The sequence below is a fragment of the Pristis pectinata genome, chromosome 7 (genome assembly GCF_009764475.1).
Source record: "Pristis pectinata isolate sPriPec2 chromosome 7, sPriPec2.1.pri, whole genome shotgun sequence".
In the NCBI taxonomy this organism is placed as follows: Eukaryota; Metazoa; Chordata; class Chondrichthyes; order Rhinopristiformes; family Pristidae; genus Pristis; species Pristis pectinata.
Genome location: NC_067411.1, coordinates 5,859,516 through 5,882,164, shown reverse-complemented (window position 1 = coordinate 5,882,164; position 22,649 = coordinate 5,859,516). Strand labels below are relative to the sequence as shown.

The 22,649-nt window shown below is 43.9% G+C and overlaps 1 protein-coding gene across 6 annotated transcripts in view; it reads right to left on the bottom strand.

Moving 5' to 3' along the window:
- Positions 1 to 22,649, bottom strand: part of cfap99 (cilia and flagella associated protein 99) — a 105,572-nt gene that overhangs the window by 47,089 nt on the left and 35,834 nt on the right. For 5 of the 6 annotated variants that reach the window (XM_052020598.1, XM_052020597.1, XM_052020602.1 and 2 more), the window contains 2 exons: positions 15,333 to 15,413; positions 3,907 to 3,975 (listed from right to left, as the gene is read on the bottom strand). In XM_052020598.1, coding sequence (XP_051876558.1) covers positions 3,907 to 3,975; positions 15,333 to 15,413 — 150 coding nt within the window. The remainder of the gene's footprint in view (positions 1 to 3,906; positions 3,976 to 15,332; positions 15,414 to 22,649) is intronic. The other variant, XM_052020603.1, reaches the window with a different exon arrangement.

Genomic DNA, 22,649 nt, shown 5'->3' with positions numbered 1-22,649 from the left:
TTTCTTACTTCCATGTGCCCATCTAAGAGCCTTTTAAATGTCCCTATTGTATCAGCCTCTACCACCACACCCGGCAGTGCTTTCCAGGCACCCACCACTCTCTGTGTAAAGAACCTACCTCTTAAATCTCCCCTGAACGTTTCTCCTCTGACCTTAAATGGATGTCCTCTGGTATTTGCTATTACCGCCCTAGCGAAAAGGTACTGGCTGTCCACTCTATCTGTGTAGTGAGTTTAAAGTGCAGTAAAACTCCAATAATCTGGCATCCTTGGGATTTTCCTTTGGTGCCAGACTAGAAGATTTTCTGGACAATTGGATGTTACTTCTATCACTACCCAGACACATTTTTTACCTGTTACACAGTTGTACAGTGAATTTTCCAGTGAACCCTGTGAGTTCAAAGGGAGTGGGAACTATATAAGCCATCCAGACACTGGCTCTGGCCACAAATCTACCCACGTTCCGGATTCCTGGTTTTCCTGATCCCATGCCCAGCCCACGGTCCAGACCCCAGACCAAGCTCACACTCTGGACCCCTAGCTCAGTCCAGATGCACATGTGAGCCAGATGCTGGACTATTGGGATTTCTGCACTCAGATGCTGGATTATCGGAGTTTTACTGTTTCTTGGGAGAGGCTTCAGAAATTACCCCCTTCTTTCATTCCAAGTTACTTCTGTACATACTCCAAACCAGGAAATGAATTTATCTAATCTAATTTTCTAATCTCCTCTTGGTTTATTTTGTGGAAAAAGTTCAAAGAGTAGCTGAAATGAAGTAAAATAGTATTGTCAGAAAATATAAAAGTGGTGAACTTTTAATGTGTGTGGGGAGCAGAAAGGGAAGAAGAGATCAGGATGGGGGTATAGAGCTTAGCTGAATGGTTCTCCAACCGCATCTTATGTAATCTCACAGTTGGTAGCAACTATATCTGTTCATTTAGTGCAAGTTTAACTCTGAGTTTGAACTCATTCTTGGTCCATTGGAGCAGTACTGCAACTTTTGTTCATTTCACACTTTACTGGGGACAGTCCTTTCACTCACACACTCCTTTTGGATGCCTGCTTCACATTGTTTGCAGTGGCGAGTTCAGGCTCTATGATCTGTGGAAACTGAAATGGACCGAGACAACGGCTTATCCCTAGGGCTGCGCACCCAGAGGTCTGGTGAAATACAGCTCAGGATTTCAATCTGTAACCAGTGGTCAAACTCAGAAGCAGCCAATTTATCACTATTGTAAACAAACTAATAGAAACCAAACTTGGCAACTACAATTTGATTTGCTGAAGATAAAAAGAGATAAACATACTCAAAGATAAAAGATTTAGTTGATAGTATTCATTTTTCTTGCTTTGTTCTTTAAGTCCCTCTGACGTCAACATTTGAGTCTGTCAGCTTGGCTCAGGATAGTACTCCCATCCCAAGTCAGAAGGTTGTGGGTTCGAGCCCCATCTGGTGTCTTGAACAAATGTTGAGTCCATGCCTTTGCAAGATCAAAATTTAACTAACACTTTCTGAATGTTTCTCAGTCTCTCATCCTCCACGAATTCAGTCACAGTACTGCATCTTCACCCTCATATAATCCCATTTCCCCCACAAAAGGCCCTGTCTTCCTTAGATCCTTTGCTTCCCCAGATCCTCATCAGTTAATTGACATTTCTCCCCAACTCTTTCCTTTCTCCATGGTTTTGCTCTGTCTTACCTTAGTGATCTCCTCCTTCATCCCCCCCTTAAGCATGTCCTACTTATCTAAAACTCTCCTTGCCTGCTGATCTTTCAGCTAATCTGCTTTTCTCATTCACTTGTTGACTGTGGGTCAAAAACTGGCGGAAGAACTCAGTGGGTCGAGCAGCCTCTATGGAGGCAAGGGGTGTATGTCGACATTTCAGGTCAAGACACTGCATCAGGACTGACAGAGAAGAGGAAAGATTGCCTGTATATAGGAGTACGAGGGAGGGGTGGGACAGAGGCTGGTAGGTGGGAACATATGGGGAGGGGATGATGGGCAGATGAAACCAGGTAGAGGAGGGTTGGAATAGGTAGGTGTCACTGGCATTTATTGAGAAGCTGGAGGCCTTCCTGAATCACTGCAACTCCATGGTGAAGGTAATTCCGTAGGGAATTCTATGTTTTAGACCTAGCATATAGAAAGAATGGTGATGTATTTCCAGGTCCGGACATTGTGTGATAAAAGGAATGGTTACTGGTGGTGGTGCTTCCAATAACTTGTCCATCAAGGTGATAGGATCCGCATGTTTGGAACATACTGTTAGAGAAGCCTCCATGTGAATTTTGTACAATGTGAACTGGTTGTGGAGAGAATGTATGTTCAGGGAAGAGGATGGGGTGCTAATTAAATGGTTGCTTTGTTCTGGAAGGCAATAAGCTTTGTAAATGTTGTTGGAATTGCAGTCATCTAGGCAATTGGAGAGTATTCCATTAAACATCTTGCATTTTGATGATAGTGGAAAGGATTTGGAGAGTTGTAAGGGGAAAGTATACAGCTAATGGTAGGATCCTTAACAGCATTGATGTACAAAGGGATCTGGGGGTCTAAGTCCATAGCTCACTGAAAGTGGCGACACAAGTAGATAGGGTGCTAAAGAAGGCATATGGCATGCTTGCCTTCATTGGTTAGAGCATTGAGTATAATAGTAAGGAAGTCATGTTGTAGCAATATAAAACTTTGGTCAATTCTGGTTGCCCCATTACAGGAAGGATGTGGAGGTTTTGGAAAGGGTGCAAAAGAGGTTTACCAGGATGCTGCCTGGATTAGAGGGTATCAGCTAATAAGGAGAGATTGGACAAACTTGGGTTGTTTTCTCTGGAGCGTCAGAGGCTGAGAGGATACCTGATGGAAGTTTATGAAATTATGAGAAGCATAGACAGGGTAGACAGTCAGAATCTTTTACCCAGGATAGAAGTGTCAAGTACTAGTGGACATACATTTAAATTGAGTGGGGGAAAATTTAAAGGAGATTTTTTTTACACAGAGAGTGGTTGGTGCCTGGAACGGGCTGCCACGGTTGTGGTGGAAGCAGATATGACAGTGGTGTTTAAGAGGCTGTTAGACAAATGAATATGCAGGGAATGGAGGGATATGGATCACATGCAGGCAGGAGAGATTTAGTTTAATTTGGCATCATGTTTGGCACAGACATCGTGGGCCAAAGGGCCTGTCCCTGTGCTGTACTGTTCTATGTTCTTTCAGCTGGGAGATGAGTCAGTTACCACAAGAATATGTGTTCTGGAACTCATAGAATACCTAGCACTGCTCTTGTATACACAAGATTTATGTGTGCGGTTCAGCTGAGCTTCATGTGAAAGGTCACCCCTAGGATGCCGGTCTTGGGGAATTTGTCAGTAGTCATGGAGTCAACGACAATGGGAAGTGATGGTGATTGCCAGTGTGGTACAAATGTCACCTGCCACTTATCAACCAGCAGCTGCTCGTATTTCTTATATTCCTACTTCCATAAGCCTCTTTGAGATCTATCTAAAGTAGTTCCCTCAAACCCCCTGTCCTATCTTTGCACTTTTTTGTTTCCCTTCAATGTGAACTGCTTCCAGGTGCCTTCATGGCAAAGCTGCACAGATGTAAGGTTTCCACACCGTGAACAAAATACATAATGAATTGATCCGTTGAAGCCGTCTTGCAAAGAGTCACCACTCTCCGGTGCCACCTTGGACCTTCATCTCATCATGGCCCTTGCACCTTATTGTCTGCCTGCACTGCACTTTCTCTGTAACTGTAACACTTTATTCTGCATTCTGTTATTTTTCCTTTTCCACTACCTTGATGTACGGAATGATCTGTTTAGATGGCACAAACAAAAGCTTTGCACTGTATCTTGGTACATGTGACAATCATAAACCAATTACTAATTAAAATAAATAATACAATGTACCCTTTTATAGCTGGATTCCTGTGGGATGGCACATCGGAACTGGTCAGTGTTGGCTTCCATGAAGTGTTCCTAGGAGTGAAGAAAGTGTTCTTTATATTTCATTGTCAGAGGCATGCAAGTGTTAGGTTTATTTTGCTCACCTCCATTAGAACCATAGAACACTACAGCACAGAAAAACAGGCCATTCGGCCCTTCTAGTCTGTGCCGAAACGTTATCCCGCTAGTCCCACTTACCTGCACCCAGTCCATAACCCTCCAGACCTCTCCCGTCCATGTATCTATCCAATTTATTCTTAAAACTCAAGAGTGAGTCTTGTCATGGTCTGTTCCAGGGGTGAGGAACATGTTCCAATCAGCACAGAATTCTCAACCTGAGGTCTCCATTTCAAAGTGACAGAAACATGATGAACGAAAGGAGGTACACGATACCTCTGCCTTTAAACTATGCAGCAAATATAATGCCAAGGGAAATCACTTAATCCCTTAATCCCAATAATTTGCCATGCTGAGGTTTCAATAACATTTTCTGGAAATTATTCCTATTTCAATACTTCTGAGGATTTTTTCCAGGTCCCTCTCCTGCCCTCGAATACCAGACAAGCCTCCCCGTTCAACTGCAATGTCGGTCTGGTCCAGGAACTCTCACCATGTGAACCAATGAAAAGACTAGGGTCTAGAAGTTGTAATGTCTATCACATTTCTACACACCAACTGAAGGAGGTTTATTAGGAATGCAAGAATAGTGGTGGTGCAGTTCTCTCTGCATGTAATATGCACATGAGAAAGGCCACACAGTAATGTCCATTGGTGTTGACAACACTGGCATGATCTCCCCCCCACCTATCACATGTGCAGTTTAAGAATGGATTAAGCCTCAAGTGCAGCGTTTTGAAGCCTGTTCCCACATTAACCTAAAAAGTCTGGCTCAGCCTGAGCCACCACCCTTTGGGCTTGCTCCCCATATAAGATGATCACAGCTGATCATCCAAATGTCTTTTCCAGCTTACTCCCCATTTCTCCAGCCCTAAGAACAGTCTCTAACTCCATGAATATATTTAATAGTTTAACTTCATATAAGTTGAGAATTTCACACATTCTTACCCCTTATTCTTGAACAGTGACTTAGCTCCTGGACTCCCCCACCATCAGGAATGTCTTTCCTTCATCTACTCTGTCCAGTCCTGTTATAATTTTGTAGGTTTTGATGAGATATGCTTATGTAAAGACCATAGCAGATGATATTCTTATCTTCACAGAAGACAGACTGTTATACAGGAAGACATTGACCGTATAAATGATGAGATCCTCAGTGAACAAGCACAAGAGGGGGGGACAGTTGAAGTCCAACGTGAGGAAACTAAAGTTTGAAACGAACTGTTTCTTCCGTGAGTTACGTGGTCACTACAAAGAGCTTCAACTCAAATCCAGTAAAAGTAAAGGCAGTGATGGAAATGACAAGCCTAACAAATGTTGCAAGAATCCTATATTTTCACAGAGTTGATATCTACTTAAACAAATCCCTGCCCCATCTGAGTGAGATGTATGAACTTCAGAAACAACCTGACGAGGAAAGATGTTGAATGGGTGTTGGATAGACATACATGAGCAAAAGGTCCAATGGATCAAAGAGATGGAGATTGAAAGGAGCTGACACCACCACAGATGTTTCAGAAAAGGGACTGGGAGCAGGTGCCATGCATGACCAATAGTGCATGCAAGCAGACTTCTGACAGACACTCTTTCACACCTGCTCACAATGCAACAGAGCAATTGACTGTGATATGCCACTAGTACGTTCTTGGGGGACTAATTGCAAGCCCCTTGAAATGATCATAATGAAGAATCCCTACCAAACCACAGAAAGACTACAATGACCAAATCTGTGCCTGCGGAGAAACAGTACACATTGCTTACCATCCAGCCTGCAAAGTGTTCAGTATGTCATGCATATTTTCCTGCAGGAAGGACACATCACGGAGAGAACTGGAGCAAGTGAGTGCACTGAAGTACCTGCCTACAGCAAATCCATTGATGAAGATGCTATAGCGAGGCACATCACTTGATATGATGCTGCAAGAACTGTATGAGGATAGTTTTACCCTGACGTGGGGAAGCACTGTCAATGAAAACCCATCAGCGATAGCTATGCAGAGTGCTGCTGCAGAGTGACTGTAAAATGATTCTGCACTTTGTGTCAAAATCATAACAAGTGCATCCTAAAAAAAGAAATGAATGGGATCACCTTTCAGCTGCTTGCTTACAAGACCTGCCTTAACCCTATTAAAAGGTTTAGGCATTTGTAGACAGTATAATGGGATCATTAACCTCTGACTGATCACAAGACTGCTATTACCATGTTAACAGCTAAAATTATTACAATAGGAGACCCTCTTTTAATGACGAGACAATAATGTGTACTTCAATTCCTGTGCAAAGAGGCATATAAAACCGGTGAGTAAAGATAGGTTGGGGATCACGATGGTGTTGGGTTTTGCTTTGCATTTTTTAATAAGTAACAAAACCAAAAAACAAATAGAACATAGAACATAGAAAACCTACAGCACAATTCAGGCCCTTTGGCTCACAAAGCTGTGCCGAACATGTCCCTACCCTAGGAATTACTAGGCTTACCCATAGCCCTCTATTTTTCTCAGCTCCATGTACCTATCCAACAGTCTCTTAAAAGACCCTATCGTATCCGCCTCCACCACCGTTTCCGGCAGCCCATTCCACAGACTCACCACTCTGAGTAAAAAACTTACCCCTGTCATCTCCCCTATACCTACTCCCCAGCACCTTAAACCTATGTCCTCTTGTGGCCACCATTTCAGCCCTGGGGAAATGTTACAATTAAATGCTATAATCAAAATTACTGCAATCTTTATACAGTTTGGGGCTTTATTCCTGAATAAAGGGGAAAAAGAAATAGGCGAAGCTTAGATAAGATATAGATATTATTATTTATTAGTCACATGTACATCGAAACGCACTGAAGTGCGTCTTTTTGCGTTACCGAGAATGTGCTGGGGCACAGCTGGTTAGTGTTTCTACCTCTTTATAACGTGTAATCTCTGAGAATCGCATTGTATTAGGTATACTAAAGTTGGAGTGGAAATCATGAAGTTGCACCAAAACCTTTAGTGCAGATACTTCGAAATTCTTCCATGTAACACTGCTTTTTCAGTGCTACGCAAATGAAGATCAACATTTCCCAGAAGGAAACATGTTAATGACTATTTCTGGGTTGATTTAATTGGGCACTGCTTGATGTGTGTTGTGCAGGATGCATTTTCTGTATTAATTCCCAATGGAATGGTCCTTTTGCAGTGTGTTCAATGTCAGTGAAGGTTCCTACAGAGGGAACCTTCCATTGGGAAGAGTGCATCACTACAGTTACAGAAGACGCCTCCTACATCTTTGGCTTGTGCTTTGGTGTGATGGCAGCAGAATCCTTATTGGAGAAATTCAAGCATGAATTTGCAAGAAAGAAGGCCACAGATTTGGAACCCAGGAATTTGGAAACAAAAGGATGTTGGAGCTGGAACAGCAGTGTTCCAGGAGGAAGCGAGCATTGGCATTTAAGGATAGGACCTGAAGAAGGGGAACCATTCACATTGTCAAGTATTATGGGGACAAGGAAAAATGTTGGCCAAGAGCTGCATAATGGGAATAGGGTCAAGGTAGGGGATGAATCTGATGAGTAGGAAAGCACAAGAGAGAAACTAGAGACAGAAGAAGTTGGAGGAAAAGCTTTGGCTTGATGAAGGAGGTAATAATAATAAGAAACATGAAGGAGGTACATAATTTCCAGTGACAGAGAAATCCATCATTTCCTGTACACATTGGTGGAAGTTAGAGGGGAGTGGCCATGAGGAGGCTAAGGAAGCCAGATGATACAATACTCGGATATTGTGTGCATTTCTGGTCACTCAGCTATAGGAAGGAAGTCATTAAGCTCAAAAGAGTGCAGAAAAGACTTAACAGGATGTAATTGGGACTAGAGAGCTTGAGTTATAAGGAGAGACTGGGCAGACTGGGACTTTTTTCACTGGTGCTTAGGAGGTTGAAGGGTGACCTCATATGGGTACATAAAATCATGACGGGCGTAGATCAGGTGAATGGTTACAGGCTTTTTCCCAGGGTGTAGACTTAAGGTGAAGGATTTAAAGGGGATCTGAGGGGCAACTTTTTTACACAGAGTGTGTGGGTATGTGGAATGAGCTGTCAGAGGAAGTGGTAGAGGCAGGTACAATAATGACAGTTAAAAGATATTTGGACAGGTACATGGATAGGAAAGGTTTGGAGAGATATGGGCAGCATGCAGGCAAATGAAACTAGCTCAGGTAGGCATCTTGGTTGGCATGGACAAGTTGGGCCGAAGGGCCTGCTTCCATGCTGTATGACTCTGACTCTGTAATGATCTGAAGTTGTGGTCAATTTTAGCAGATGAGTGGACCTCGATTAATTTCTCAGTGTGGTCCAGCCAGATCTGTGCACTGAATCATAGAGTAATACAGCATGGAAACAGGCCCTTCAGCCCAACTGGTCCACAGCATCCTCCCTGCTAGTCCTAGTCGCCTGTGCTCAGCCCATAACTCTCCAAGCCCTTCCCCTCCATGTACCTATCCAAATGCCTCTTAAATGTTGCAATTGTACCCGCCTCGACCATTTCCTCTGGCAGCTCATTCCAGGTACTCACTACCCTCTGTGTAAGAGAAATGTGGCTCAAACCTGCACCCATGGACTTGACTGAGTGAAGATGCTGGACATTCAAGGGGAGAACAATCAGGATGGGAGTGACTATTAATTTGTTCAGGATAAAAGGTGGGAAAAGGGATGGCTGATTGAAGTTATAGCTCCATCAATTTCATGGTGAATGAATGGCTAAATCTAGGCTCTTGAGAGTAACTCACAGATATTGTGGTAACCCAATGGAGACACAAGAGATGCAGATGCTGGAATCTGGAGCAACACACAAACTGCTGGAGGAACTCAGCAGGTCAGGCAGCATCTGTGGGGGGGGAAGGGATTGTTGACGTTTCGGGTCGAAACCCTGCATCAGGACTCTGTCCTGATATTGCAGTAATACTGGCACAAGGAGATGTTAATAAGGCAGCATGAGTCAGGCAGTAGAAATGAAAATTGCAGCTGTATTGCTCTACAGATATCTTGTACATTGTTGATGAGAAAATGTGCTGAATTGAGGGATTTCGATGGGCTAGAGCATCCTGTCACAAGATTGCTCTTGTGATTTAAGGTTAAACTTGTGTAAAATTGGATTTGGCTGTTTGGAACTGATCACATACCTCTGCCAGACAACTCACACTTAATGAGAAAGTTACTTCAGACTTGCTGGGAGATGAAACTTGTAAGGTGTGAAGCACCTGAGTAGATTGAGGACAAAGTTGGAGCCAGCAATGTGTAACATGATTTTATAGATACTGCAGTTGAGGGAATATTCATTTCTGATGACTGAATATTCATCCATCAGCGGCACAAGTGTGTGCTGAATGCAATTTTCAGTCTTATTGTGTGAGGTTTCTGTGACGGTGCTGGCTTGTAAGGTTACCAAACATGCTTCATCAATGTACTGACAGTCACTGTAGGCAGATCCATAACAGTGTTTCCATTTGGCAAGGGCGAGGGTAATTGGGCTGTTTCCATTGAATTAAAGAAGATTAAGATGTGATTTAATGGCTGGGGGTGCTGGTGGGAGATCTTTAAAATGGTGAAAGATTGGGGAAGAGGGAAATAACCTGGTGATTGAAGGAAGTTTGAAGATGGTGACAGATGAAACGAAATGTAAGAGATTTCAGGAAGAGTGGAAGAAAAAAATTCTTTACATCTTGTGCCTTGTGACGTTTTCCCATGATAAACCTGTTAAATGAATGCAATCTATTTTAGTACTGAGAGAATTGTGACACTGTCAAACAGCATTTAAGACTGAGATCATTTAGACAGGAGATGAGGTGAAGAGATATGAAAACAGAGGAGGCATCACTTTGGATTGTGGAGACGAGGTTAAATACCAGGACAGGTTGCTTATGTTGAGCAGCACGTTTCCTTGTTGTAGTATCTGTGTAATTCTTTGCAGTAGCAATGCAGTACCCAGATTGATATATCTAATTATTCATTATGTAACCATCTGCTCTCTTCATAAAGTAACACTCCACTCAAAGCAGTAACACTCACTGCTTACCATCCCACTCGGAACAGGCAATCTGTAGTAGGAGTAGTTGGTGATGTAAATGAAAAAATGTAGGAATAGTTCACAGGGAACGGCTGGTGCTATGACAGTGCTGATGTTCAGTCCTATACTGAACAAGCTCTGCTAAAACATACTTACATTGTTTTACATCTGTCTGAGGAATTGGGGAACTGAGGAATTTGAAAGACCTGAACTCTAACATGATCAGGTTTTTTTAGTTGCCCACTTAGGGGATACAGGTCATGCTCTAACTGCTTTAAGGAAGTCAGTGATGAGCCACTTTCTTGACCCACTGTTGCCCTTGTGGTGAAGGTACTCCCACAGGTCGGTTGAGTAGATAAGATATCTTTATTAGTCACATGTACATCGAAACACACAGTGAAATATATCTTTTTGTGTAGTGTTCTGGGGGGCAGCCCACAAATGTCGCCACGCTTCCGGCACCAACATAGCATGCCCACAACTTCCTAACCCGCATGTCTTTGGAATGTGGGAGGAAACCGCAGCATCCAGGGGAAACCCACGCAGACACAGGGAGAACGCACAAACTCCTTACAAACAGTGGCCGGATTTGAACCCGGGTCGCTGTAAAGCATTACGCTAACCGCTACACTACCATGCCTGCCCTACACTACTATGTCATTTCCAATTCGGAGCAACAAACAATCGGCTGGAGGAACTCAGCAGGTCGAACAGCATCTGTGGGGGGAGAGGAAGTGCAGCCAACTTCAGCTCCTGAAACACCGGATTAAGGAGCTGGAGTTGGATGAACTAAGGATCATCCGGGATGCCGAGCGAATCATAGACAGGACTTTTGAGCAGGTGGTTACACCCAGAGGGCAGGATTCAGGTAGTGGATGGGTGAGCACCGAGAGAGGTAGGTGGAAAAAGAAGTCAGTGCAGGGTCCCCCTGTGGCCATTCTTCTCAGCAACCAGTATGCCCCTTTGGATACCACTGAGGGGGATGACCTATCTGGGCAATGCAGTAGCAGCCAGGCCAGTAGCACTGTGGTCAGCTCTGAGGCTCAGGAGGGAAGGGTGAAGTCAGGCAGATCAGTAGTCATAGGGCACTCGATAGTTAGGGGGACAGACAGGAGATTCTGCGACCGCAACAGAGATGCCAGGATGGTGTGTTGCCTCCCGGGTGCCAGGGTCCTGGGTGTCTCGGAGCAGTTTCAGAATATTCTTAAGGGAGAGGGTGAGCAGCCAGAGGTTGTGGTGCATATTGGTACCAATGCCATAGGCAGGACAGGGGTAGAGGTCCTGCGCAATGAGTATAGGGAGTTAGGAAGGAGGCTGAAGAGCAGGACCTCCAAGGTAATAATCTCCGGATTACTCATGGTGCCACTGGCTAGTGAAGGAAAGAACAGGATGATAGCACAGACAAATGAGTGGCTGGGGAGATGGTGCAGTGGGCAGGGTTTCAAGTTCTTGGATCATTGGAACCTTTTCTGGGGAAGGGATGACCTGTACAAGGACAGGTTGCACCTGAACTGGAGGGGAACCAATATCCTGGCAGGGAGGTTTGCTAATGCTACTGGGGAAGGTTTAAACTAGCTTCGCAGGGGGATGGGAACCAGAACAACAGGTCAGTAAGTGAGGGAACGGGCAGGAGGGCTGATGTCAGGGAATGTGGTATTAGGCAGATTCCTAATAACAGATGTGATGAAATGAATGGTTTGAAGTGTTTGTACTTTAATGCTAGGACTATTATGGGCAAGAGGGATGAACTTAGAGCATGGATCAGTACGTGGAACTATGATGTTGTGGCCATTACAGAGATTTGGCTGAGGGAGGGATGGGAATGGGTGATCAATGTACCAGGGTTTCGAAGTTTTAAGAAGAATAGAGAGGGGGTAAAAGGGGGGGAGGAGGTGCAATGTTAATTAGAGCTAATATATCAGCTGCACTCCGGGGAGACATTATGGAGGGCTCGGACACAGAGTCTGTATGGGTAGAACTCAGGAATAGGAAGGGTGCAATCACTCTCTTGGGGGTGTATTATAGACTTGCCAATAGCCACCAGGACATTGAGGAATGGATATGCAAACAGATGAGGGAAATGTGTAAAAATTACAGGGTTGTGGTTATGGGAGACTTCAGCTTCCTGAATATAGATTGGGACCTTTTTAGTGCAAGGGGGTTAGATGAGGCAGAACATCAGAGTTGACATCGGAGTACAACTTCTGTACTTGGGGCCAACCAAATATTGAGTGTTGAAATGTAGGAATGAAGATTTTAATAAGGCTTCAAACAGCAGAATTCTTGAAAATTAGCTGGAAAATACGATTTTTTTCCACTTTTTTTTGTCTTTGCAGGTCATAGAGTCATAGCACAGAAACAGGCCCTTCAGCCCAACTTGTCCACACAGGCCAAGATGCCCATCTAAGCTAGTCCCATTTGCCTGCGTTTGGCCCATATCCCTCTAAACCTTTCCTATCCATGTACCTGTCCAAGTGTCTTTTTAAATGTTGTTAACCTACCTGCCTCAACCACTTCCTCTGGCAGCTTGTTCGATATACACACCTTCTTCTGTATGAAGAAGTTACCCCTCAGATCCCTCTCACCTAAAACCTATGCCCTCCAGTTTTTGACTCCCTTTCCCTAGAAGAATGACTGTGTGCGTTAACCCCATCTACGCCCCTCATGATTTTACACACCTCTATAAGGTCACTTCTCAGTCTCCTACGCTTCAAGGAATAAAGTCTTAGCCTGCCCAACCTCTCCCTATAACTCAGGCCCTCGAGTCCTGGCGACATTCTTTCCAGCTTAATGATATCTTTCCTATAACAGGGTGACCAAAACTGTACACAATACTCCAAGTGCAGCCTCACCAATATCTTGTACAACTGCAAGCTGGGTCCTCCCCGAGTTACAAATGCCCAAATTATGTACAGTCTGTACATACAAATGAGTGTTTCACAGACCGGCAGGTTGGATTTACCGGCTGCTATGGGACTGCAGGTATCTTCTCCCATGTGGGAACTTGGTTCGTAGCCGCATTTCTGACTCAGAACCTGCTAGGGTTACGAACAGTTCACTAGAATAGAACCCTGCTGTAACCTGGAGAGGACCTGTATTTTAATCCTCCCCACTTTAATTTGTTTGCTATATGATTTTATATTCCAGTTTATATTGTCTATCTTAGAGTCTCGGAGGCGTTTTGTGTGCAGTGGTGGGGAGGGAAGGGCCGAAGAAGGAGCCTTTGACTGGATTTTCCACATTGTACCTCTTATTTTTTTCAGTAGATTCCCACACAGAGGCTTGCCTGACTGACATGCTGAGCTCCGTCTAGAGTGGAGACTGGGATGCAGGGCCTACCAGAAGTGTGAGCATGCAGCTGGGTCTGAAGGGAGGAATGAGGATTGAGTGCCCAGAGGTGGGGTGAAGGGAGCCTTTTGTGGAAACGTTCCTTCATCTCAAGGAAGTCTTTGGATCCCAGAGGAAGAGAAAGTTAGTGGAAGCATTTCTTCTGATGGAAGGGAACAGTTAACGGTTCAGGTCGATTATCAGCAACAGAATCTGCAAATTAAAACACACTTGGCTTCTCTTCTCACTTTTCCAGTTCTGATAAAGGGTAATTGATTTGAACATTAACTCTGTTTCTCTCTCCACAGATGCTGCCTGACCTGCTGAGTGTTTCCAGTATTTTTCATGTCCAGCATCTATATATTCATTGAATGGATGTAGGCTTTGCAGGCTGAGCCAGCATTTGTCACGTCCACCTATCATCTCCTAACTTCTGACATCATTCCCACCCCCCCCCCCATCTGACGATCACCCCTCCTCACCTGGATCGACCTATCACCTGCCAGCCCTTGGTCCACCCCTTCCCTCCACCTTCATATATTGGCCATCTCCCCACTTTCTTTCAGTCCAGACGAAGGGTCTTGACCCGAAATGTCGACTTGCAATTTCCCTCCATTGATGCTGCCTGACCCGCTGAGTTTCTCCAGTGTTTTGTGTGTTGCGTTTAATTGCCCATCGCTAATTGCCCTTGAGAAGGTGTTGGTGAGCTGCCTTCTTGAACCACTGCAGTCCTTGAGGTGTGGGTGTACCCACAGTGTTGTTGGGGAGGGAGTTCCAGGACTTTCACCCAGTGACAGTGATATTTCCAAGTCAGGATGGCGTGTGGCCTGGAGGGTAACTTTTAGAGGGTGGTATCCCCAGGCTTTTGTTGCCCTCATCTTTCTAGCTGGTAGAGGTGGTGGGTTTCGAAGGTGCTGTCCAAGGAGTGTTGGTGAGTTGCTGTAGTGCATCTTGTAGATGGTACAAACTGCTGCTACTGTGTGTCAGTTGTGGTGTAAGTGAGTGGGTGTGGTTGGGGGGGCCTAGCAAGTGGGCTGCTACATCCTGTATGGTGTCGAGCTTCTTGGGTGCTGTTGAAGATACACTCATCCACCCTCTGCATACAATGCTTTTCAATGAAGCACTCCTCGCTCTCTCCAGCTGCTGCGTACTCCCTGTCTGGGTGCCTGCCTCTACCCTGTTCCCTTCACGGATTTCCTAGAACATCACTGTTGACAAGATGAACATCCCTGCATTGGACTCTAGCATGACCAGCATGTGACCAGAGTGATGTCAATGTCGGAGGGCCAATTCCTAGCAAACCTCAAGCATTCGGCTCTCTAATTATGCTGTTCAATGACCTGGTGTTGAAAATGGGCTCAGGCAATATTTCCGCTTGTGAGACTCAAGAGACTGCAGATGCTGGGATCTGGAGGAACACACAACACACAAGCTGCTGGGGGAACTCAGCGGGTCAGGCAGCATTTGTGGAGGGAAATGGACAGTGGGCATTTCAGATCAAGCCCCTTCATCTGGACTGAAAAAGTACAGCGGGGGGGGGGGGGGTGTAGCCGGTATAAAATGGCAAGGGGAAGGGGTGGAGCAAGAGCTGGCAGACAATAGGTCTGTGACCATCAAACACCCATCTATGTTAATCCCATTTGCCAGCATTTGGTCTGTGGCCAATTGGAATTCTGGAAATACTCAGTGGGTCAGACAGCATCTGCGGAGAGAGAAAAAGAGTGAGCGTCTCAGGTTGACGACCTTTTGTCAGAACCTTCACTGACATTGCCTGAGCCACAGGGTATTTCTAGTGTTCACTGCTCTACCTGGGTCTGCATGGGACCATAACCTGTAATCGATGCATTCAGCAAAAGAAGGATAGAGAGGACAAAAATCAATGAGACAAAGTGAACAACAACATCCAAACCTCGGCTCTTTGGCGATTTTTCTTCTTGAGTTTTTCCAGCAGCTTCTCCTCTTTCGGAGGATCATAGGTGCTTCTGGGAATCTGAATCACAGGAAAAAGAACAGTAAGACTCAAAGCAGATGTATCAACGAGGATTACAAGGCAAATCCATTAGCTCGTTTGGTGTCAGAACATGTTGCAAAGTATTTGCAGCAGAGAAACTAGTCAATTGGTCCATGTTAGGATGATGCCTATTTAGAGAGTATTGGCTATAAGGAGAGGTTGGACAAACTTGAGTTGTTTTCTCTGGAACACTGGAGACTGAGGGGAGACCTGATAGAGGATTATAAAATTATGAGAGGCATAGACAGGGTAAAAATGTCAAATACTAGAGGGCATAGATTTAAGGTGAGAGGGGGAAAGTTTAAGGGAGATGTGCGGGGCAAGTTTTTTTTTACACAGAGAGCGGTGGGTGTCTGGAATGCGCTGCCAGTACGGTGGTGGAAGCAGACACGATATCAGCATTTAAAGGGCATTTAGTCAGGCATGTGAACAGGCAGGGAATGGAGGGATACGGACCATGTGCAGGCAGATTGGTTCAGTTTAATTTGGCATCATGGTTGGCACAGACATCGTGGGCCAAAGGGCCTGCTCCTGTGCGGTACTGTTCTAGATTCTTCGTGTTCTACATTCTTCATGTGTTTATGGTCCAAATGAACCTCCTCTCACCATTCTCTATTAAACCCCTTTACTGTATCCTTTTCTTACCTCCTTCACCTATTCACCCAGTTACTCCTCAAAGGCAGTTATTATACTGGTCTTACACCCACATGCTCTTCCTTCTAACCCTACACTATAACAGCAACTTTCCCTCAACAACACTTTCAGCTGCAAAGTGCTTTGGTTCATCATGAAAAGCACAATGTGAATCTGTCTTTTCACTTTATCTAACCCTTCCTCCCTCTTAGACTTATCTCCGTCATTCGCCTCAGCTATTTCCTATGGTGGTGACATGAGAGATCTGCAGATGCTGGAGTCTGGAGCAACACATGCAAAATGCTGGAGGAACAGTCGCTGTTTCAGGTCGAGGCCCTTCATCAGGACAGTCCTGATGAAGGGTCTTGACCCAAAACGTCGACTGTTTATTTTCCTCCATAGATGCTGCCTAACCTGCTGAGCTCCTCCAGCATTTTGTGTGTGTTGCTCCTATGGTAGTGAGTTCCACAATTTAACCATCTGTCTGGGTGAAGCAGTTTCTCCAGAATTCCTTACTGGATTTATTACATTTTGATCCATATTTTTATCTTTCCTGCAGTGGAAATATATTCCTCAGGTGGGGGAGGCTTGTGTGGAGCATGGACATACAGCCGCTTCTGTAGTGTAATTCTAATGTCATGCACAGTTCTGGAAAGTGGGTAATAAATTCCAACTGCAGATCATGTCAGAGCAGCTTTACAAGGAAAATAGAGCAATTTCAAACAATTATATGTCAAGTAGACTCTATTTTTTCACAAAAAAACTACTTGATATACGGTCGTTTAAAAACATTTAAAATATGCATTGCAGCCTATATTCCAAGGCAAACTTCAGGGGCAAGGATGACTTCTTCCCACTCCAGTTCTGAAAGCTGAAAGATGCCGGTGCATGACTTCCTTCTAGGCAGAAGGGCTGTTGCACTCTAGTTACCACCAGGACTTGACCCGATGGGCAGGAAGCCTGAGACAATTAGAAACAGCAGTGTACATCAGCTGGTCACTGACTCTCCTCCTCAAAGACCTGCCATTGTTCCAAAGCACTTTCTCTTGTCAATCTTTGGTCCTGTTTTACCCAGGTTAGATCTGTTCTCCTTCCATTCAAATTATCCCTCTTCTAATTTGGATGTTCTACTTTAGACTGTTTCCTGGCTTTCTCGATTAATCGATACGTTGTGATAAGGCAATCGGTTTTATCCAAGTTTTTTCCGACTGACAGTTTGTTTACCAGGCCACTCTCATTCCTCAACACCTTCCTAGGTGGGTCGAGGTCATACTTGTCAAGGAAACTCTTTTGAATGTATTTCAGAAATCCTTCCCCCTACTTTTACTTCAATATTATGGACTTGTACAGCACAGAAACAGACCCTTTGACCACCATGTCCATGCCGACCTTTTTGCCCATCTACATTAGTCCGCCATAGATCCTTATCCTTCTATACCTTGCCTATTTAAGTTACTGTCTAAACATATCTTAAATGCTGTGGAATATCCAATTCCACCACCTTCTCTGGCAGTGAGTTTCAGATATCAACCGCTCTTGATGTCAAAAACTTTTCTCTCAAATCCCTCTTAGAACTCCTTCCTCTCTCCTTATTGTTTTTCATACCCCTACAAAGGTAAAAAGATTCTACCTACCCTATCTATGCCTCTTATAGTTTTATATATCTCTGTCAGGTTATCCCTCAGCCTCCTTTGCTCCAAGGAAAACAAAACCAGCCTATACAATCCCTTCGGATAACTGAAGTCCTCCAACTGATTATTGGTTAAGGTTCCCCAATATCTGCAGTCTATAGTTCTTTCACATCTCTGTAAGCCTCCCGCAGATTTACTCCACTATTTGTAAGTCAATAGAACATCCACAATGGTGCGATCACAACATTTTGCTTCTCAACTCTATGGAAGTTGACTCTGTCCTTCTGCTTATCCCCAACCTCCACTCCAAAGACGTCTCTTTGCAACTCCAAATGTCTTCCCTAATCAATGTGCCACCCCAGTTACCTCTTTTCCATTTTGTTCCAAATCTTTTTCTGTACACTTTGTGCCTATGACTATTAAACACCTAGACCATACCACATTCCCACATGGCTTTTTGTATGTGTATCTTGCCGACTGTACTTGTGTTTGCATTTATATGCTTTTTTTCTAAATCTGTTTTCAATTTCCTTGTAGTACCTTTTCATCTGCTTCTATCTAATACAATACTATTTCCTCCTCCAGTACTATCCAATGCTGGGCACACCCCAGTCCACAGTCCACTAGGCACAGCCTAAGAATAAAAGTAGGTCCCTTTAGAACAGAGATGAGGAGAAATTTCTTTAGCCAGAGGGTGGTGAATCTGTGGAATTCAGTGCCACAGACGGCTGTGGAGGCCAAGTCATTGGGTGTATTTAAAGTGGAGGTTGATAGGTTCTTGATTAGTAAGGGTATCAAAGGTGACGGGGAGAAGGCAGAAGAATGGGGTTTGAGAGGGAAAAATAATTCAGCCATGATCAAATGGCAGAGCAGACTCAATGGGCTGAATGGCCCAATTCTGTTCCTATGTCTTATGGTCAATGCTTTTTATGTCTTTCTCATCATGCTCCACATGAGCCTCCTCCCACCCTATTGTAATCTTGCCCTATAAACATATCTCTTTGTTTCTTCCATCCTCATGAACTTAACTAGCTTCTCTCAAACCCATCCATGCCATTTGACTCAACTATTTCCGAGCTGGCAAGTTTCACGTTTTAACTCCCCTGATTAAAAATGTTTCTCCTAAATCCCCTGTTGGATATAAATGTGACTTTATTTTTTGATCATCCTTAGATTGGGATTCTGCCATAAGCAGAAGAAACATCAGCACAACTACCAGATTAAGCTCCTTCATGTCACAGCAGTGCAGCCTTTTCCCTTCCAGAGAAAAGAGTCTCAGCCTGTTGAATTTATTAAATCTGTTTTTTCCCTAATGCACTTCCCAGCTCTTTTCCTTGTAATCTTTCCCAGGGCTGAAATGGTTGCCACAAGAGGACACAGGTTTAAGGTGCTGGGGAGTAGGTACAGAGGAGATGTCAGGGGCACGTTCTTTACTGAGAGTGGTGAGTGTGTGGAATGGGCTGCCGGCAATGGTGGTGGAGGCGGATACGATAGGGTCCTTTAAGAGACTTTTGGATAGGTACATGGAGCTGAGAAAAATAGAGGGCTATGGGTAAGCCTAGTAATTTCTAAGGTAGGGACATGTCCGGAACAGCTTTGTGGGCCGAAGGACCTGTATAGTGCTGTAGGTTTTCTATGTTTCTATGTAATCTCACTGCAACTGGGTATTAATCAAAATACATTACAACGAGGTAATAATTTAACCTGTTATAGATGAGCTTTGGACATGTATATATTTCTCTTAGTGAATACCCTGGAGATATCTTGATGACTTCTATCACTTATTCAATAATTCATATTCCACAACAACGGTTTGACATTCACTCCATTCACTCACTTTCAGATATTAGTCAGAAGCAGCAAATAACAATCTGACCTGAAGCATAACATAGAGACCTATCTAATTCTTTTCTTCAACCTAACTTGGTTTTGTTGCTGGACCATCAAGGAGAGCACCAGAGGAAACCCACAGTCACAGTGAGAACACTCAAATTCCACACTGTCAGCAGCAGAGGTCAGGGATCGAACCCGTGTCTCTGGAGCTGTGAGGCAGCAGCTCTATCAGCTGCACCACTCTGCCATCCTTGTACCACGAGAACACAGGAAAATAGGTGCAGGAGTAGGCCACTCGGCCCCTCAAGCTTGCCTCACCATTCACCATGCTGATCTATGCTGGGCTCCTCTTCTGTGCCAGTTCCCCATGTCCCCCAATCTTTCAAATATTTATCTATCAGCACCTTCACGTTACTACCATCGGGGAGGAGGTACAGGAGCCTGAAGACCCACACTCAACGTTTCAGGAACAGCTTCTTCCCCTCTGCCATCAGATTTCTGAACGGTCCATGAACCCATGAACACTACCTTGTTATTCCTCTTTTGCACTATTTATTTATTTTTGTAACTTTTAGGAATTTTTATGTCTTGCACTGAACTGCTGCCACAAAGCAACAAATTTCACGATATGTGTCGGTGATAATAAACCTGATTCTGATTCTTGATTCTGGAATATGCTTAATTATCCAGCCTCCAGCATCCTCAGGGACAAGGAATTCCAGAGATTTGAGGGGAAGACTTTTAGAAGAGAGTGATTGAGATCTGGAACTCACTGCCAGAGGAGGTAGTGGAATCAGGTACAATCTCTACATTTAAGAGACATTTGGACAGGTACTTGAATAGGCAAGGTCCAGAAGGATACAGACCTAATTTGGTTAAATTGGTTTATTATTGTCGCAAGTACCGAGATACAGTGAAAAGCTTTGGTTGGCGTGCCATCCAGACAGATTATTCCATAATAGGTACATGGAGGTGGTACAAAAGGAAAAGAAACAAAATATAGTGTTACAGTTACAGAGAAAGTGCTGTGCAGGCAGACAAATAGAGCACAAGGGACATGACGAGGTAGACTGAGAGATCAAAAGCCCACCTGTATCGTATAAGAGGTTCGTTCAACTGTCTTATAGCAGCGGATTAGGCAAAAAGGCTGACGTGGAGTTTGAAGCCCAAAGGGCCATTTCTGTGCTGTACAACTCGATAATAAAATATGAGATCAAATGGCTTTTTAATACAACTACAAAGAAAAGAAGACCAAGGGCTCCAGATTCTCAGGAACTCCTGGAATATTCACCGGCAGTCACTGATATTGGAATGTCATCACTCATTGTCATGTGGACAATGCATTTGTACACAGTAAGTCACAGTGAGCAAATGAGATAGAAAGCCAGAACAGTAAACACCAGATACACTCAGAAGTTCAAGCAGCATCTGTGGACAGAGAAACAGAGTTAACATTTTGGGATGAAGACCCCTTGTCTTTGTTTCGGATTTCCCGCATCTGCAGTTTTTTCAATTTTGAGATAAATGACCAGGTAGTTTTCAGTCATTTTAGCTGATGGATGAATTTCAACTTTTCAAGCAAGGTTCCAACGAAACATTTGCAGTTCAGGGTTTGGTGTCAGCAGATGTTTCAATAAAGCAACATAATTAATACTCATTAATGCACAAGCTGTCTTCGTTTTCAGTCATTGCTCACACCAACTATTGTGGTACTAACAAAATATTCCACTGGATTTTCAACGCTGTGGTGTGTCATTAGGTCATGACAGTTTCAATAAAAATTCTTTCTTTATTATGTTATTAAGATTTCTGTTTCTGTGCTTGCATTAATTCTTGTTTTGTAAACCGGGCTACAGTAATCTGAAAATATTAGAGTGAATATAGGAAGAGGCACGGTAGCGTAGCAGTTAGCGCGACGCTATTATAGCGCTAGTGATTGGGGTTTGATTCCCATCGCTGTCTGTAAGGAGTTTGTACGTTCTCCCGCATCTGCGTGGGTTTCCTCCGGGTGCTCCTGTTTCCTCCCACATTTCAAAAACGTACGGGTAGGTTAATTTGGGTTTAAAATGGGCGGCGCGGACTCGTTGGGCTGGAAGGGCCTGTTACCATGTTGTAAATAAAATTTAAAAAAAATTTAGGGTTTGCCATAATTTTCTGGTCTTCCCTGATGCAGGAGAAATCCCAGAGAAGAGAATGGAAGGCAGCAAACATGACACACTTGGTCAAGAACAGACGGAAAGACTTTGCTAATAGCTACTGGCCAGCCAATTTAACATTGGTGGTTTTGGAAACAATAATCATGAATAACTTTATCGGCACTTGGAGAAGTTTGTATTGATTAATGAGGGCCAGTGCAGATTTGTGAAAGGCAGATTGGATTTGACCAACCTATTTGAATAATTTAATGAAGTAACAGAGTTATGATTGATGAAGGGAATCCAATGTCAATCATGTCAATTTTAAGGAAAGATTTTAAGGTTCGTGTGTAGGGCTGTCAGTGTCAGCTTAGATAAAAAATTGGCTTATGGACAGAAAATGGTTTTCAAACCGGAGGATGGTAGACAGTGGTGCTTCCCCTGAAGTCAGAGATAGGACCACTGTGTTTTTCGGTTATGTATAAATGACTTGGATATTGGAATACAGAATAAAGTTTCAAAATTATCTGGTGATAACAAACTTGGAATGTTATGATGGAAGTGAAGATGGTGTCAATCCACTGCTACCGTACATTGATAAGCTGGCAGAATAGGACAAGTGGCAGAATGGAACTTATTATATGGAGGTCATGCATTCTGGCAGAAGGAATGGGGAAAGGCAATATGGACAATCAGAATTATCATCACTGACACATCGTGAAATTTTTGTTGTTTTGAGGCAGCAGTATAGTGCAAGACATAAGGATTACTATAAGTTACAAAAATAAATAAATAGGGCAAAAGAGGAATAACGAGGTAATGTTCCTGGGTCATGGACCGTTCAGAACTAACGTGAAGAGGGCATGTGAGGGTCCTTAATGACAGATGCTACCTTTTTGAGGCACCACCTCTTGAAGATATCCTTGATGGCGGTGGGAGGGTTGTGCCCGTGATGGAGCTGGCTGAGTCTACAACCCTATGCA